At 34.2% G+C, this 19,605-nt stretch overlaps 1 protein-coding gene across 5 annotated transcripts in view; it reads right to left on the reverse strand.

The window, feature by feature from the left end:
* The window catches only part of CEPT1 (choline/ethanolamine phosphotransferase 1), a 36,405-nt gene that overhangs the window by 6,808 nt on the left and 9,992 nt on the right, over nt 1-19,605 (reverse strand). For 4 of the 5 annotated variants that reach the window (XM_082366060.1, XM_082366059.1, XM_082366062.1 and 1 more), the window contains exons 3-5: nt 17,548-17,695; nt 15,467-15,608; nt 2,267-2,351 (exon numbers count right to left, since the gene is read on the reverse strand). In XM_082366060.1, coding sequence (XP_082222186.1) covers nt 2,267-2,351; nt 15,467-15,608; nt 17,548-17,695 — 375 coding nt within the window. Of the gene's footprint in view, nt 1-2,266; nt 2,352-9,101; nt 9,187-15,466; nt 15,609-17,547; nt 17,696-19,605 lie in introns of all 5 variants that reach the window. The other variant, XM_082366063.1, reaches the window with a different exon arrangement.

Consider the following 19,605-nt stretch of genomic DNA (forward strand, 5'->3'; position numbering starts at 1 on the left):
AATTTCACAGCTGGGCCCTAGATAAATATCTTCTCTCCATTTTGGCACACAAATAAATCAGAGCACTGCATGTAGTAGTCTTTCCTGAACTAACACAATGCAATTCAAAACAGCATATTCAGCAATGAGCCCACAGGGCCAAGAATAAAGAAAAAAAGAAATACAGTGGTTTGAAGTCAATTATGGGAATCTGTACTGAAATCTGCTCAAAGAACCCAGAGTATTTCTCTAAGCCTCCAAATATCACCAGAGACGTCAAGTCCTTTCCTTTTATTTTAATGATGGTAACAGTAGAACCAATGATGCTAATAATAAGACAGTGGCCCGTGAATCTCTTTCCCTACTGCAACCTCCATTTCAGTCTTGGATCTGAGAGTTCCTCAGATTACTTTTTTAAAACATATAATAAAAAAGAATGATTATAATATCTTAATTGCCAATAAAGATAGGACAAAATATTTGATCCTTTTAAAAGAAAAAAAAATTACATCTGTTAGGTACATGTATAGATTGTGTGTATAAATCCTAATAAAGAAAGGTGACAAGTTTACCTGAAGCAAATTTACTACCAGGCACCACCTAAAAATTATGGATAGTGTGTATAGCCTGCATGAATACATAACTGCACTGAAAACAATGCTTTCTGTACCTCCATACTTATACAGATAATTAGGGATATATACCTGATGCTGACTTGATTTTGGATGATTAAGCCAGAAATCCCATTTTTTTTGTTACTGATATGCTGAAACATTAAAGGTAATTTATATGTGTGTAAGATATGCAAAATAATTTTGGAGGGGGAGAGATTTTGGTATAAAACGCAAAGCCTATGAAAATAATAATCAATATAGTGAAGAAATTAAAAAAAAATTAAGTGGGAGGTAGGTTTTAGGCTTTATTACCTAGTTTCAGGAAAAGAAAATCTTTTCTTTCCTTCTTCTACAGCCAAATTGTTTAAAACTATTAACTATTTAATAGTTTTATAGCTATTTATAACTGTTAACTATTTAACCTACACAAGAGCAAAAGTAATAACATTCTAGTGAAATCCGAGATCTATAGATACATATGTATACAGTGTGTATTTATCTATAGACCTCAGATTTCACTAGAGACAGTATTGACTTTTGAAACTAATGTGTAAAAAAAGATGTGATTTTGAATGATATTATGTACATGAATGAACAGTTTCAGAATTCTCCTGGTTGACTATGGATTATCTTTATTCCTTCATCTTCTCCCTCCTCACAACGCTATCCTCCCAACAAAAGGCATTAAACAATTTCTGGTAATAGATACTTCGGGAAGCATGTTAATTACACTTCCTTAAGTATCTAATTTACCATCATAAAGTGAGCTAGGTAAGGGAAAAATCTTGCTCAGTAAATTTCCCTTATACTTTAAAATTAATCTGATTTTTAAGAACTGTGTTTGTTTAGGAGTAGCAAACATGCCAACTGTAAGAGCAGCAACAACTTCTATTGAGGGCTCATTATTTGATAGCCACTGGTCTGAGTGCTTTACACATACTCATTTAATACACAAAATAACCTTATAAGACAGGTACTATTATCGTCTTCATTTTACAGAGAAGAAAACTAAGCCACAAGAGTTGAATAACAGATCAAGTTCATACAGTAGGCAGTGGAGCCAGGATCAAACTGAGGCAGTCTGGTTCCTGAGACTGTGTTCTTGGCCCCCGTATTATATATATTCGCTCTTTCAGAAGTTTGTGGAAAAGAACTTGTGTTTGTAGGGGTGACTGTATTTCAAGTCAAGTTGAAAATCAAGGTCCTGGCTTGTGAAAACAATCCTAAGGCACTGGTTTCAATAAGCACTTATTCTGTTCTGGGGCCAGAGTTAATTTACTACCAAAATTTGTTATTCAGCTTTAAGCATATAACGGAGAAACTAGTAGACTCGTGTAGCTCAGAAAGAGAATAAAAGATTTGGTTTAATCTTGTCATTGGTTAACTTGATACACTACCTGCTGTTTCCTCAGCTGTAAAATAGGATGACACATAATAATTCTGATAGCCTTCAAAAATAACCCTGAAGTGGACCTACTATACAACATAACTCCAAGTAGTAAAATTCACTATGCCCTAAAGAAAAGTTTGTGTCCTATCATTGCTGTGACTTTTTGTTTTCAGAAAGAATAAAATAATTTTACATATCATCCTTTAACTGGATTATACTATATTAGAAAAACACAAGCAAAAGACAACATGCATTACATGGGATACACAATGTGCAGAGTTACCATAGATTGCCAAAAAGGTGGTCCTCCAATCACTGCCAGCAAATGCATGATTATTATGAAGATTTGCACTTCAGTCACATCAATTCTGATTAGGTACAAAAAATCCAAAAAAGCAGAATTACTCAAAACAGTTTCAAGTTAATTACTTGCAAGCTTAGCAGCATTCCTCTATCATGCACAATAGAAAAAAATCTCAAATATTGAGGAAAGGGGAAAAGGAGGTGTCAAAAATTTGTTATGAGCAAAATCAAGTAAAATCCAGAGTGTTTTAATTTAATTTGATGAATTTCACAGAGCAATAAAAACCCCTCCTTTCTAAAGAAAATTTCTGACTCATTGAAGTTGGGCTGAAACTACAGCTTAACCTTTCTCACCAAAAAAAAAAAAAAAAAAAAACAAAGAAAAGAAAAAAAAGTGTGTGTGTATTACATTTTGAATGTCAAGCAGAGGATTGCACTGTACTGCTATATAATATGAGATCTTGAAATAAGTGCTTTGTAGTATCAAATGGAAGAAATGGTGAGCTTTTACTAAAGTAACATAAATCTCTGATAACCTTGGCAAAACTTACTGCCCTTTAGATATATTCATTTAATGCCTTCCATGATATGGGTGTGAAAAAAAAATTCACCCAATTCTCAATCAAATTCTTATGCTTATTAGGTCAACTACTCTTAAGACGTCTGGAAAGAAGATACTGAAAGCAGCCAAGAATTAGCTTTGAGGTTGCTGAAAATGATCTTACAGTCAAGAAGAGACAAACCTGGTACAAAAACAGGGCAGTAGAAATTAGAAGCCTGAAAGTCTGAAAAAAGAGTAAGGGCATATTCTGAAGACTGAGGAGCAAAGCAAAAACTGGTGTTCCTTTCCCTCTGTAAACTAGCACTTTTTATAATCTTGAGATTGTCATTCTCAGATTACTGGATCCAAATGCCTTTTAATTTTACTGATTTACCCTACAGATATGCTTGCACAAAATGTCTGTACAAAGTTATTTATTACAGCATTATTAATAGTTGCAAAACTTTAAAAATATCTCTCAATGAGGGAGTAGTTATAGAAATTATGGTACTTCCGTACAATCAACTATTGGGTAGCTTTTAAAAAAAGAGTGGGGTAGCTCTCTAGTGGTGACATGGAAAAATATCAAAGTTATATTAGGTGAAGAAAAATGCTGCAGAATGTGTATATGAACTTTTTGCGTAAAAAAAGAAGAAAAATAATATTACATTTTAATTTTTGCCGATAATTACATAACAAATTTCTGGAAAGATACATTGCAAACTAAGAACAGTGGGTACCTATTGGAGAGGACAGTGTGGGAACTGGAGAGCTGGAGATGAGGATGAGAAGGAGACTATTCACTGCATACCTTTTTTATAATGTTAGTTTTTAAGCAAAGTGAATAATTTATCTATTAAGAAGGTAAACTTAAAAAAAAAGTCAATCTAAGAAAACTGATAGCAACAACAGCAAGGGGGTTCAAATCCCAGAGCAGAATAGAGACCCCATTTCTAAAATTGATACTTCAAGCAGACAATCTATCATGTGAGCTTAAGATATGTAAGTTTTATGCTCATAATAAATAACCAGATTGAAACCAGTCTCTCACAACTAAAAAAAATTATCTTTGATTGCTCAAGAATGCTTTTTAAATAGAAGCATATTAAGCTGCAAACATATAGTGATGTAGTTATCTTGATATACACATTTATTGAAAAAAAAATGGACTGAATTAGGCTAAAAAGAATCTGTAGAGCTGACCTGGTGAGTGATGTTGCCAATAAGGGGAATTACACTCAGTAGCAGACTCAGGAGACTAAGCAGGTGTCAAAGATGATCGACTCTGTCTTGGGTGGAGGAGGGTAGACATCTTACAACATTTTGCTGGATATGTGAAGTAGCCTTTTGGGAGGGGAAGGGCCAGAAGTATAGAATTACAAAATAAAAATGGAGGGAACCTCATGCAATTAATCTTTGTACCTTGGATGAATGTAAGTAAAAGAGATTAGGAAACATGAAAGATCTTTACAAAGCCCAAATTGGGATTCCTGGGAAATTTTTATGGATTAGCCTGTTTGGAAATTTTGGAAGACAGAATTCTGTAAACCGTTCAGATACTATCACTGAATTTAGATCAACAATGTCTTAATGTTAGGAGGGAGAGCCAGGGAAAACTTACTTACCAGTTGGTAATTAGTTAAGAACATTTTTTCCTGTGTGATTATCTGATTTAGCGGAATACTCTGTACTCCAGGATAAAGCCCTCCTGCTCTGAATCATGAGAATTGCCTATCACCACTTCTGGATGTGTGGCTCTAATCTTGACTGTCAATGAAAAAACATGCAGTGTGAGGCCATCCCCAAAGAGAGAAACTAAGCAAGCTAAGTGGGACAGGTGGCAGAAATGATTAACAGTGAACAAGAGTTAATGATTCTGTTTAGAAGAGAAGTGGATACCTGACAGTCCATTTTTCCACCCTTCCACTAAGAAGTCTCTCAATATGGGTTGAATTTACTGTAACACATATTAGGAGGGGGCTCATTTTACGCTTTTTGGCTATGCAGGAAAGACATAATTATCTAGAGGGAGAATATTATATAAGGCAGGAATTTGGCATTTCTGTAGTCACTTGTTATTTTCAAAATAATAACATGGGTGATAATATTTCCAAGTGTTGGAACTATTTCTCTAAAACAAAAACAAACAAAAAAATCAACCTCCACAACTACACCAAAAATAAGCCCTTCAAGGGACAAGGGCTATGTGGTAGAAAACCACCTAAAACACCAGAGTGACTTTTTAAAAAAGACATGGGAAAACAAATCTCTTAACTATAGCATTAGATTTTCACAGCCTAATAGTTTCAGAGGGGGGAAATTAGACGATAATAAACATAATTTTCTATAACCATGAAAGTATTTAAATATCTTGACTGGTATTGCTTAAATAATTTCTTATTTCTACTTTATTTTAGTATAGGTTTTGTCAAAGGACAAAAAGAAATTCCCCAACTGCTGTGTTTAATCCATGAGTACTCTGGTCAGAACACACTTGAATTACTACAACAAGCCAGCAACAAACAACCCATTCTGATGGCTGTCACAGAAGAAAGATGGAGAAAAGCAAACCAGTTGTGGAGATTGAGCTCTCCCATTTTTCTGACAGGGAAGCTGTAAGTGTGGCAGTCCATAGTGAAAATAACCTTCAACACTCATAACAAATCCCTTGGGCCCATCACTCTTTACAACATCCTAATGGTTAACTGATTAAGAGGTAAAGATATCAAGGCGTCCTAAATAAATATGAGTAATTTTAACTTCTGAACAAGAAATAGAAGCTTTCTAGTTGGAGTGAGGATCCTAGGGAGGCTTCATCACCAGAGAAAGACAGCTTAAAAAGTTCCCTGATCAGGACAGTTATTACATGAGAAGTATAGCTTTTAAAAGTGATTAAGGGGTGTAACAACTCCAAACCATCTAAGTTAGCTAACTATAAAGAAAATTTCTATTTTGAATGTCTCATTTTTATTTCTTAGTGTTCAGAGAGATTCCTAACAAATGCATTTGGTTTGAATTCCAACAAGACTCAGCATTAACTGAGGAATGTGAAGGGATTTAACTGACATTCTGTGAGCGTTGATAAGCATGTTAATCGTCATTTCCTAGCATTTTTAATATCAGAAATAAGACAATTTAATCTAGTTTTCATCTACATATGGCACATGCATTTCAAAGATATACTTGCAGTTAATTTGGAAACATAATTTTTTAAATTAAACTATACATAATAAATATAATTTCGTTGTAACTGGGTTGGCTACTAGCTTGGTTTTAACAGAGAATACGCACTAGGGCTAGATTCGCAATGTCACAGAAATTCTGATTTGTACAATTTGACTTGTTAGCTACTATTTTAAAAGAAGCATTTTGCTTAGGAAGTCATTGAAGGGGGCTGGAGTCCTAGTCAAGGATTAGATTGCTGTTAACTACAGATTTGCAATTATTTGTAAATGGATCTGATGTTCTAGGGAACTTATACATAAGCAGAATATGGCACTCATTATATATTTTACCAGGGTGGGTGAAGTACTGGTAGACTGGAATGAAGATTGACCTAGAAATTCAACATACTGCCTTCCAATATTTTACTTCCTACCCTTCATAAGGGGCAAACTGGGCATGACAAGCTTAATGTTAATAACATTAACCATACAGCTGAGTGACAACTATGAGTATTTTAAAGTCAAGTGTTATATACAGAGAAAGTCTAAGCATCTATTTTTGAGATAAGCTGAATTATTTAAAACAGTGTTATCTACCACGAGTGACTATACAGATCTTTAGACTATCTGAGAAGACTAAAACAAAACAACAACCCACCCAGTGACTTTGAATAAGAGAAAAATAGGCAAAAGCTAGAATAGAACAAGTCCTCTAAGAGGAACTAAAGTTTAGGTCTCAAATTTAAGGGGGCAGCCTATCCTTATCACCTTTGGAAACAGAAAAATTAGGAAACAGTCCTCTCACCTCATTTAGTAATAATCTCAGAGTTAAATAAAGGGATCATGGACATATTCTTCCTCTCAAAATAGCACAATCAATTTTGAAAGAAATCTGGAAATTATTGGGAATTACTAACACAGGTCTTAAAATATAATAATAATGATTATAAACACTATGACAAGCACTGTAGTCAGCACATAACATGTTTTACTCTTTTAATCTTTACAACTATCCTAGGAGGTAGGAAATATTACCACCATTTTATAGATGAGGAAATCTGGTCAGATAGGGTAAGTGACTTTTCAAAGGTTACAGAAATGATAAGTGGCAGAGCCTTGAAAGGAATTAGTGTTGTTCCTACACAGTGCTAAAACTCTTCTAATTTTTAATCTGCTAATCAACTGGGACAAACATTTGTCATATGTTTTTAACTTATCACTAAGATGTCTGTATGTTTCAGGATGAAGGTTCTTGCATTCTAACACAGTTTTCCCTAAAATGGCAGAATACCACAGGCAATAGCTAACACAGGAAGTTTAGATGCTAATAAATTAAAATAATTTGGAAACAAATGACAAAGAACAACTCTTTCTGAAGCTTATATTTTCCTCTGACTTTGTAAAGAAAAAAGAAAGTACATCTGACAATTTCATTTCAATCACCAAATCAGTTAAAGCAACACACATTAAAAGCAAAGGAAAATCTCTGCAAGTTAGCAACTGATAAAAGTGAAGACAGTATATCTGAAGAAAAAATGTATTTCCAAAACATTTTTCATGATGTTAAAATGCTTTAGTTCTAGAAACATTTTAATAGGAAGGGCTCTATAAACCGAGGGTACTTTGTTATCATTGACAGACAAGCTGAAGGTAAATAAAAGTCAGTATCCTGACTATTAATTTCATTTAGAACATTGGTCGAAAAAAACCTTTTGTAAGTTTAATTAATATTAATAAATGAGCTATCAAAAATTATAAATCTAGACAACTGCAGTGAGCATAAAGCTTCAGGTCTTTAGAGGAAGTACCAGAAACAGGTTAAGGGTAAAGGAGTGCTAAAGAATGACACATCCTGAGCTATGCACATTATTCTACTCTAGGTGGGAATCCCACAAATAATTATGCCAATACATTGTAAATGCAATTGAAAGTGGCTTTAGTTTTGCTCCTAAAACATGCCTATAGTACTTTTTGGTATACTCCGTATTCCAAGTTTATTCGAAAAAATGATGTAGGATATCCCTCACTACTGATTTGTCCCCAAAGCCATCATTACTACCATTGAATAACTGGATTTATAATGCTACAAGATACCTTTCAGAAAGAACTGCTATCAGAGACTCACTATTTCTATCATATTATTGAAGCACGTTTGGGTATGGGGACTCAATGCACAAAACCTAACGCAGCCTTGTATTGATAGAATGATCTGTAATATAAACAGTTCCCCAGTACTCCCTAAACTGCAAAATTCTTTAAAAAATCTATTTTTCTTGTAAATAAACCTTTTCATACTAAAGTGTGAAGGATTCTGGAAAATTCCACTGGGAAACCATTTCTTAATAATTCTTTTTAAACTTTCAAAAGTCATAAGGCCAAAATTACAATTCTAATATGAAAGAAAAAAAGATATTATTACTTACTCTCTTAGCATTAATTAAGGAAATAGGTATTTACCAAAACAAAACAGAAAAAGGAGGGTATTCAAAGAATAACTACAGTAACATGAAAAGCTAAGAATACTTAGTTTTTAAAGCACAACTAAGAGAGGAAAATAGTAAACAAAACAAATAGAAGTGAGAATAGCTTCTAACATTAAATTTTTTTTTTTAAACCAAGATCATTTAATAGAAGCAGAAAAACTAGTACCAGGTTTCTTAAAGAATATTAAGAGAATAAACAGAATTTTTCCTACATTACTATAAAGAGTCCTCTCAACTTACCTATCTAAGGAAAACTCTGCTTGCTTTATTTTGTTAAAAATGTAAATACGAAAAAGTTCTGTTTAATGGTGGAAAGGTATTTGTTTCAAAAATATTTCATAGAGCAAAAATGTTACAAGGTACAGTAGGTAAATGGGAGAGAGAATTGTTTTTAGCATCAAATCACCAGAAATATTATATTTCAAAAAATTTTGTTTAATAGGGTGGATTTTTATTGCCCTATTATATATTAAAATTATTTGTTTTCTAATAACCTGTTTGTCTGTGAAATACCACAAGAAGACTTTTGAATTTTTGTTTTTAAATTACTCTGTGCATGACAAAGGTGCTGTCTTTATTGAGTTCATGCCATTGTTCGCTGGACAGCATGAATATTCTAGCAGTTACCGTGAAGTTCCAGAACCAAGGACCCAGGGTTCCTGTGAGAAGCTGGCATATTATAATTATGATCTGGGACTCTGTAACATCGAATCTATGCATAAGGAAACAAACATTTCAAAATAACTTTACTCAGAGCTTTTGCTAAAGAGCCCTACTAAAACAAGGTAGCAAAAATAGATTTAAAATGTAGCATTCTCCTTATAAAGACATCTAAAGATTCAATGAAACAATTTATACAGTACAATTACTATCCTTATGCATACAGGTATACTTCTTACCCAAATCAAAACAGTATAAAAGTTTAAAATTTAAAACTGTAATACACTGAACAAATGACTTATAAATAGGCAGCTGGAAACACTGGAACTAAAAATGCAGTCAATTCTTAATTACCTAGGAATGGTGAATACTACTTGCCAAATAATCACACTGTCTGTGACATAGGTCCCCTCAGTGCCAGAACCTATCCAGACTTCCCTGTGGATAGAAATGCTTCCTAGAAGCCCCAATGGACAGTCATCTATCTATGTGCTTGAAAAACCGCTAATCATCTTATACACTTCACTTCTCCACACCTCATCCTGCTCCTACCTCTGCTATTTCAGTAAAATTACCACATGGATGTGGAAAGGGCAAGAGGGAAAGTGAAAGTATGACTTCTTTTGATATGGCCAAAGCAAAAATCAAATTGGCCATTTCCTTATCCTGTTTCCTGATAACCTCTAGTTTAAGAATCTTATCCTTTTCCTTTCTCTTCCCTTAATTCCCCATCAGCATTATAACTCTCTACTATACTGGATTAGTTTATTAGTCGTAAAAATAGTTAAAACATCCAATTCAATGGTGACAGAAATAGAGGAGCAGTATAGAACAGGCTTCAAATAAAAACTACATAATCAAAATTAAGAACTGAAGAATGCTAATGAGATAGAAAGAGGTCCATGATTTTACCTGATGATCTGAGAGTTCAAACTACAATCTAGGTTTTACATTAATACAAATGCTGTAGTTGTTTTAGGATATTATCTATAATAATTTGATAAAATTTAAATGGGCAGAGTCCAAATGAATGAATCATTGCTGAGGAAAAAAACAAAACAAAACAGGTAAACTAGAAACTAAAAGGAAAATCTCTGGTATTTAATAATTCATGTGATAAATCCTAAACATTTAAAGATAGGCAGATCCTATACAGGAATTCAGTAGGAAACTTCCTAATTCTTTTATTTTTTATTGAAGTATAGCTGATTTACAATGTTGTGTTAGTTTCTGGTGTGTAGCAAAGTGATTCAGTTAATAAAATATAATATGTATATATTATAATATGTATATATAAAATAATATAATATGTATATATAGTATGTATATGTTATATAACATACTTTATAAATATATAAGTTATATAATATATATTCTTTTTCATATTCTTTTCCATTATGGTTTATTACAGGATATTGAATATAGTTTCCTGTGCTATACAGTAGGACCTTATTGTTTATCTATTTTATATATAGAAAATTTCCTAATTCTTAATCCACAGAAAGTGGATTACGTATTGGGTTGGCCAAAAAGTTCATTCGGGGTTTTCTATAACATCTTACGGAAAAACTCGAACAAACTTTTTGGCCAACCCAATATAACAGACAACAGTTTTTAATTACTTGGAAGTAGGAGGTCTTTGAATACTTATTCTTTAGAGGTTATTTGGATACGAAGATGAACTGCATTTGTCACACTACTAGTAGTAAATACACAGCCTATTAACTTTTTTCAATTAACTACAGAAAAGAAAAAGCCAGATGTTATTTACTTACATAGGAATAAATGTTGGTGGCAGGCTTTTTAGCTAATGTAAATGTGAAACCCTAGATGCATGAATTGAAAAATGTCATAAAGTGAAGATACTCTGTCTGCTATAACTATAAATAATAAGCACACTAGAAATAATATCTGTAAAAGTAATAGACTCTCAGAAGGAACCTTAGATATCACGTAATCCAAAACTCTTACGTTACAAATTGGGAAATGAGGCCCACAGAAGTCATGGGCCTTGCCCAAGCTGATATACAGATAATCTGGAGATAACACTTGAGGCAAGACACACTGGCCTGAGTTCAATCTATTATAATTCCTTTCTTTTATTCTCTCCCAAAAAGATAACAAGAGTATTTTTTTTCTGAAACGATAACTTAAGAGTTTTACCTTTCACAGTGTGTAAGATTTTTTAAGACCTATGTTTTACATAAATATAGCCTTATTATAGATTGTTTAGGGTTTCTAAGCATTTAATTTATAAAAATGATTCTATACGTACATCTACAAGTTATATATTTAAAACTATCTGGATATAGAGGGTTTAGGTCTTAAGAAATGTGAACTCTTCCATTTAATATAATCCATATACATTAAAAGAATATTTTACAAACGTTTACAAATGAGCTTCAACTCATAATTCTTCTCTTCTTCCACTAACCCAATCCTTCTATGAAGTTCTAGCCTCTAAGCCCATATCCCTCCCTCAGTTTTTCATATCCAAGCTAGTAAAAATCCTAAAGGTCTAAGCTGGGTCTGGAAGGTCCCCATGAGCAGTACCCATCTCCATCAGCTGTCTACTTACTCATTCCAGAAGCAATGTCAGAACAGAGGTCTGTCTAGCTGCGACAGGTACTGATATTCTCTGTGCAAGGCAGCTTTTAGCAAATCAAGATTTTAGTGATCAGAACAAAGATATAGCTCATAATTTCAGGGAAGAAGTATCCAAATCACATTGGTTTTTTCACAATACCTGACTGTGAATGAAAATTATTTAGTTATGGATAAATTATTATGCCAATTTTTGTGCAAGTACACTTAAAAACTAAAAATAGGGATATTAGGAGACTAAGAAAAACAAACAAAATTTCTTCTTTGGTAAATATATTATTTTATAAGGTTATTAAACATATAACAACTTGGATTTTTTATATATATATTAAAGAAACCTCGTGATTTTTTGTCATTCGTGTATAAATATCAAAATAAAACAATTAAAATAAAAATGTTTTAAAATAAAATTCCTAAGATGCCTAAGGCTGCTTTCCCCTAAGGAGGAAGAAAAAGCAAGTGATTTTTAAAAATTTCTTTTCTCAAATTATATTTGAGCATTGACCTTTCCTAATTAAATAAATAAAATTTGGACTTTCTCTTCCACACATATAAACTTTACTTCAATATTTAAGCTACTATACATCTGCCTATTATATCTGCTCTTAAAAAAAAATGTGAAATCTAAAATGGCAGTTTTAAAACTACTTTAGAAATATCTATATTATTCCATATGTTTCCATTACATTGGTATTCTGATAAATATTTCCTTAAATGTAAAGCACTCGCAGTATATTTCTATGGAGGTTGTAGCTTGCTTTTAATTGTAAAAATAACTAAATTCGGTGTTGCTTTAATGTGGATGCAAGATTTCAGAAAATTGTATACAGTTTTCCCAAATCAAAACCAATCCCTTAGGGAATTCCTTGGAGGTCCAGCGGTTAAGACTCCATGCTTTCACTGCCAAGGGCACGGGTTCGATCCCTTGTTGGGGAACTAAGATTCTGCAAGCCGCAGCCAATTTTAATAAATAAATAAAGTCAATTTTTAAAAAATCCTTTACAATACAAATATTTAATTTAAATTGAGAAATTAATTCCAACTGGTCTCGATATTTCTAGATATTTTTTCACACCATTATAAGGAAGCACTAGTCTCAGAGGGAGAGTGTGCTCCTAATCTAGTCCCAACTGCCTGATACTCTACTCCTTTGTGTCCTGCATTTTTAGCAGTCTAAGCTCGATAAATCACCCCCCCCCTTTCTTCAGGTGTCTTCAATCTCTTTTCTAAGTCAGTTTCTTCTGTATGTTCAAAATTTTCCCATTAAAAATACAAACCCCTTCTTCCTTTGAGCCCATGTTTGCTCCTCTAACTGATGCCTTGCTCCTTCCCATCCCAGCTACACATTTTATAAGTAACCTGTACTAACTGTGTGCTTATTTATTTCGTTCACTTCTGTTCCCTACAGTCTGGCCTCATTTTGAGTCTTGGCAGCACTTAGCACTGTTCTCTTTTGAAATTCATCCCTCTACTGGCTTTTCATTCTGGTATGCCTCCTCCTACTCTGGCTGTTCAATAATTTTCATGGGCTTCTTTCTAGGCTTGCTCTCTATGTTTTCTGCTATTCTCATTCTCTTTGGATGTCTAAAATCCCTCACATACATGTTCTAGATAAAACTATTCCTTTGAATAGGCTCCTCTCCCTGCAGGGCCTTTCTCCACCTTCCATCCAACCACCCAAGGAGGGGAACTGGGAGTCATTCCAGTCTCTGCTCTCTCATTCATTCTCCATAACCAAATACAGACTATGTCCTACAGTTTCTACCTCTTAAGTCTCTCTCCAACCTATCCCTTTCTCTTCGATAGCACTGTCATTGTGCTAGTTCAGATTTCATTGTTCCTCATATTTAATTATGCTGATGCCTCCTAAGGGATCTTCTTACTTCTGTCACAGCCCACTCCAATTCACCCTCCAAACTGTTGCCAGACTGATATTTCCAAAAGGTACTTTTGTCATTTCCCTGCTTTAGGTCCTGCAAAGGTTCTCAATAGATTCAGGATAAAAAGCCCTCAGCTCTTGGCAGGACATAGAAGGCCCTCAATTTTCTGGATCTTCTCCAGCCTTATCTCCTGCCACACCCCTATAAGCATCTTATGATTTGACAATATAGAACTGCTTGCAGTTCTTCAAGTACATATTTCATCAAAGGAATACACGGCAAGGGAAATTTTAAGACCGGCAAAAAGAAAGTTGTGATAGCAAATCACTCCTAAAAACACTGTCTATTTAACTCTTCCCTTGCTTCCACGGTTCATTTTCTTTCCTTCCTTCAGTTCCTACACCATGTAGCTGGTGCTGCTTTACTTGAAAGGGAAAGAAAATAAATTAGGGCTAGATAAGCTTTCAAAATAAGGGTTTGAATTAGGGCAAACCAAGTGATCTTAGAAGTCTATCATAATTTGTGGTTTTTACCTAAGCAGAAAAAAACTATGAAAACATTACTGAGATAATGTAAAGGCTATGGAAATACTGAGGAAAAAATCTGCATATAATATTTTCGATTACTGCTCTTTTTTAATATCAGATATCTTCAATATTTTCTAAGCATAGATCATTTTATAAACTGCTGATGAATGCACAGGCATACAGTTTTCAACTGGACACTCATGTCCACTATTGTCACTTGAGATGTGCCTTAAACATGTTCTCTAAATCCCTTTATTTTTAAATTCTTCCAAGGCATGTCTTTTAGTTAACCTCCAAAGTATTAATAATTATTCATTTACTGTCATAAGAACATCTTAAATTCTACTTAAATAAGGTTAGCAAAAATCACCTGAAGTGAACTTGTAGGAAACAGCTAAAAATTTCTATGCGTTCTGGCTTTTTCAAGGCCTAGAAAACTAAGTTTATCAGTGATCTAAAATTTTAAAATTCATTAATGATTCGCCTTAATGAGAGATTAGGTTAAGATATTCTCCTATCATTTGACATCAAGATTTTTATTTTGATATTCCATGAAGTTTTCTGAGTCTTTTCTCAAGTTATCTTTTAATCCTACACCGTGAAAAAGTAAAAGACTAACTTGAGCAGTGTAAATAGGATCTGTGATACTTAATTAAACACCAGTTGGTGAATTCCATCCTTAACCTTGTTCCAAGACTGGTTTACTCATTAATATTTACGGAAAAGTACTAATCACCAGGTAGGAACTATTCACTTTGGAGTTTGAAGAAAGTTTCTATTTCGTTTTTTAAATTGTTAGGCATTTTGTTGGCAGTAGTAATCTATATGGTGTGCTCATATCCACTAAATTATCAACAGCTTAGATATTTATAGATTCATAAATAAAATGATGTGAAAAGAATAAAATCTAATTAAGCTATGATATTTAGAGATAAAGAGTTGCTCTTTGCTTTCATAAACTATCTTTTCTTTCCTGAAAATACATTTTCATGTGTCAAAGTAAAACACAGTGTTAAGGTGAATAACAGTGGGGAAAAAGAAAAATGAATTTGAGGGAAATTCAGTGGATATGCGTGAAGGGCCTACTGTTTTTCATGTTACTTTAAAAATATTGGTTGGGAGGTTCTAATATCTCCTTTTAAAAAGTGTGACAGAAGGACACATGACTGAGACCGTTACATAGTAGCTAAAATAATGAGAGTTTTAAACTTCTTTTATTTACTAAACTAGTGATTTAATCAAGTCCTAATACTCAAATACCTATAAGCAACATTCTACATATTTGAAAGAGAAAACAAAATCACCACTAAGTGTTACTTACATTCCAAATCGCAATGTTCCAGAAACATATGTTTGCCAATGTGCACAATAGAACATGAATGTCCCAGCAAAACAACAAAAAAACATCCAGTCAGGGTTTGTCCCTAGTTGCACTGCAATACAAGTTCCAAGAACCACGAAAACTGGAAAAGAAAGATCACAATGAAAACTGAAAAATCTGAATAACAAACATTAACTGAGCTGGAAATGATTTTACATGAGGCAAAAAGAAAACATGCTGTGAACATACAATCTTCTCTCAGTTATCTATGCAAACAGGAAAGTAGGATATAATCTTTTACATTATCATTTACCCTGTAATTTCAATCTCTTCTTTCATTACACCACTTAGTGGAACCAAACTTCTTGAAAGCAACTAAAATACTTTAGCATTTTTTGGAGTACAGGCATATCTCATTTTATTACACTTTGCAGATACTATGCTTCCAGATACTGCATTTTTTTTTTTTGTTTGTTTGTTTTTACCAGTTAAAGGTTTATGGCAACCCTGCATTGAGCAAGTCTATCAGTGCCTTTTTTTTTCCAACAGCATTTGTTCACTTAATATCTCTGTGTCACATTTCAGTAATTCTTAAAATATTTCAAACTTTTTTCATTATTATTATATTTGTCATGATGATTTCTGATCAGTGATCTTTGATGTTACGACTGCAAAAAGATTACAACTTGCTGAAGGCTCAGATGATAGCATTTTTTTAGCAATAAAGTATTTCTTAATTAAGGTATACATTGTTTTTTCAGACATAATGCTACTGCACAGTTAACAGACTAAAGTGTAGTGTAAAAATATCTTTTATATACACTGGGAAACCAAAAAAATTTGTGTGTCTCGCTTTATTGCAATATTTATTGCGGTGGTCTGGAACCGAGCCCACAATATCTCTGAGGTATGTCTGTATTCCCCCAACTCTATAGTACCAGTTGGCAGTGAAAAATTACAAAGCAGAAGGTCAAAAAGAAAGAAAAACAAAAGGCCTAGATAATTCACAAAGGGACCTAGTAGCTTTAGATAGATGGTTGTCTTTTCTTATTTAGCAGATTTCATTATGGGTAATATACATTAAAAAAAAAGGACTTCCTATAAAAGTTTGGAACTCAAAATACAATGCAAAAATGACTAACACTTAAAAAACAGAGGACACCTATCATTCTGCTGCCAACTAATTAAATTATAATAGCCTTTCAAGATGCCCAACTAGCCTTTATAAGAGCTTAGCTATTCCTTCCCCTCTACTAAGCAAGCTGCTGTCAGGATACACTGAAACAATGATTTTAATATACACCTACATCTGTGAATCTGAGTTCACAAGGTAAAACCATCAAGGGTTTTTGTTTGCTTCTTTTAAAATATTTTAAATGCTATGCCAAATGACAAGAAACCAATTGAGCTGCTAAATAAAAAGTAAGTGTGTGTGTGTTGTGGGCGGGTGGGAAGTCAGGGTGAGGGGATTTCTTGAAAGGAAGACTAGTTAGAAGCTGTCACTTAATTTCTAAATTTCTTTTTTCCCTCTAAAAAACTACCGAAATATTATTTTTTAAATGGTACAAATAAAGACATACCATGTATAATCTAATTATAGGAATTTATCTATTGCTAGCACCTTAGTGCATTTTTTTCTAGTCTTTTCATCCAAGCCCATTATCACAGTTATACTCCAAATCTACAACGTAATTTTAAATGTCTACATAATATCCATTTAAATACAAAGACTACGAATTTCCTAGTCTCCCATTATTGAACTCTCGTCTATAATTTATGAGATTTTTTTCATGATAACAATTATGCCCTTAGAATTTAAAAACAACAGGTGCCAAAACAATAATATTTAGGGTTAAAAATAACTTAAGTAGAAATTAATTTCTAAATTTCCCAATACCACCAAATAATGAACAAATATTAACCAGATTTATATTTTTTGATAATACTAAAACTTTTAATACAAAAAACCACTTACTCTGATAACTATTATAACACCAGGAACCTCTTATTTATCTTATTATCGCTTTTTATCATATTCTTTTTAACTCTGTTAATCATTAATATTAAAAAATCAACAATACCTGTTGATAGTGAATCACACCCATGATCAAAAAGTTCTCCCAAAGGAGAACTGCTATTGGTTCTTCTTGCCTGTTTCCCATCTATAGCATCCAAAGACTGGTAAATGAAAAGGCCACATGCACAAGCAATATACGCCCACAGAGGTGCCTGTGAAATAAAATAAGAAAAGCAAGAGTAATAAGACATATTAATTACTATTATCTGGCTAATGTATTTTTACTTGCAGATATTTTATCTTCATTCTCCAGAGAAGTTGGAGGCTATAGGAGAGAAGATCCAGGTGCTACATAATGAAAAACTTCAGAATTATAAGAGAATTAAAATTCCTTGCTTTGTAGGGGTACTCAAACAGATGCTGGATAACTACTTCACAGGGATAATACAGAAATCCCATGAGAGATTAGGCTAGGTAACTTCTATAAGATTTCTCCTAACATATAGATTCTAAGAATCAATTAATGAATAATCCAGTACAGTTTTTCCTAAATTGTATCTTTCAAGACGCTTATAGATATTACACGAAAAGAAAATTTCCATGCTAAACTCACTTGGGAAACATTGGATTAAACAATGTTAAACAGATTTCTCAACTGCCGGACTTCTTCCAGCCCTTAAGATTGCTAATGCATATTGTGATTATTCACTAATGCATATTGTGCATATTCAAGGGGGATACAACATCCTGCCATTTCCCAAACTTATTTGAGCATGTAACTTATTATTTTTTATAAATTTATTCATTTTTATTTTTTTTATTTTTGGCTGTGTTGGGTCTTCGTTGCTGCGGGCGGGCTTTCCCTGGTTGCGGCGAGTGGGGACTGCTCTTTGTTGCGGTGTGCAGGCTTCTCATTGCGGTGGCGTGGCATGTGGGCTCAGTAGTTGTGGTTTGCAGGCTCTAGAGAGCAGGCTCAGTAGTTGTGGCACATGGGCTTAGCTGTTCCGTGGCATCTGGGATCTTTCCGGATCAGGGCTCGAACCCATGTCCCCTGCATTGGCAGGCAGATTCTTAACCACTGTGCTACCAGGGAAGTCCCGCACGTAACTTATTTTTAAACACATCTCTTCAATGTTCCATGAAACAACACTAGGAAAATAATGATCTACTTACTAGACAGAGTGCTTATATTATTTTTCAAATATTTATGGTCACATTTTCAAGGAATGGTTTCTCTTTTCCCAGACAGAAACTGAACCACTAATATTGAATTTAAATGTAGTGAATTAAAAAAGGAGAGCTTTGGGACTTCCCTGGTGGTGCAGTGGTAAAGAATCTGCCTGCCAATGCAGGGGACATGGGTTCAAGCCCTGGTTCGGGAAGATCCCACATGCCGCGGAGCAACAACTAAGCCCACGTGCCACAACTACTGAGCGTGCGTTCTAGAGCCCGCGAGCCACAACTACTGAGCCCGCCTGCCACAACTACTGAAGCCTGTGTGCCTAGAGCCTGTACTGCACGACAAGAGAAGCCACTGCAATGAGAAGCCCGTGCACCACAACAAAGAGTAGCCCCCGCTCGCCGCAACTAGAGAAAGCCTGCGCGCAGCAACAGAGACCCAATGCAGCCAAAAACAAATAAAGTAAATAAATAAATAAATAAAAAAGAAGAGCTTCTATTTGGTTTGTTCTCTGTAAGAATGTCAGCGTGTTTTGCATCACTTTTTACTATTTTCCCATGCCCAGGCCATGAAAAAATTTTTATAACCACAAGATATTTCTCAGATATTGGTTATCAAGTTAACTGTATTAAATGCTCAGGGCTGCAAATTAAAACTACTCAGAGGGCTTCCCTGGTGGCACAGTGGTTGAGAATCTGCCTGACAATGCAGGGGACACGGGTTAGAGCCCTGGTCTGGGAAGATCCCACATGCCGCGGAGCGGCTAAGCCCGTTTGCCACAACTACTGAGCCTGCGCGTCTGGAGCCTGTGCTCCGCAACAAGAGAGGCTGCGATAGTGAGAGGCCCGCGCACTGCGATGAAGAGTAGCCCCCGCTTGCCGCAACTAGAGAAAGCCCTTGCACAGAAACGAAGACCCAACACAGCCAAAAATAAATAAATAA

Source organism: Balaenoptera borealis, assembly GCF_965194805.1.
Source record: "Balaenoptera borealis genome assembly, chromosome: 1".
NCBI lineage: Eukaryota > Metazoa > Chordata > Mammalia > Artiodactyla > Balaenopteridae > Balaenoptera > Balaenoptera borealis.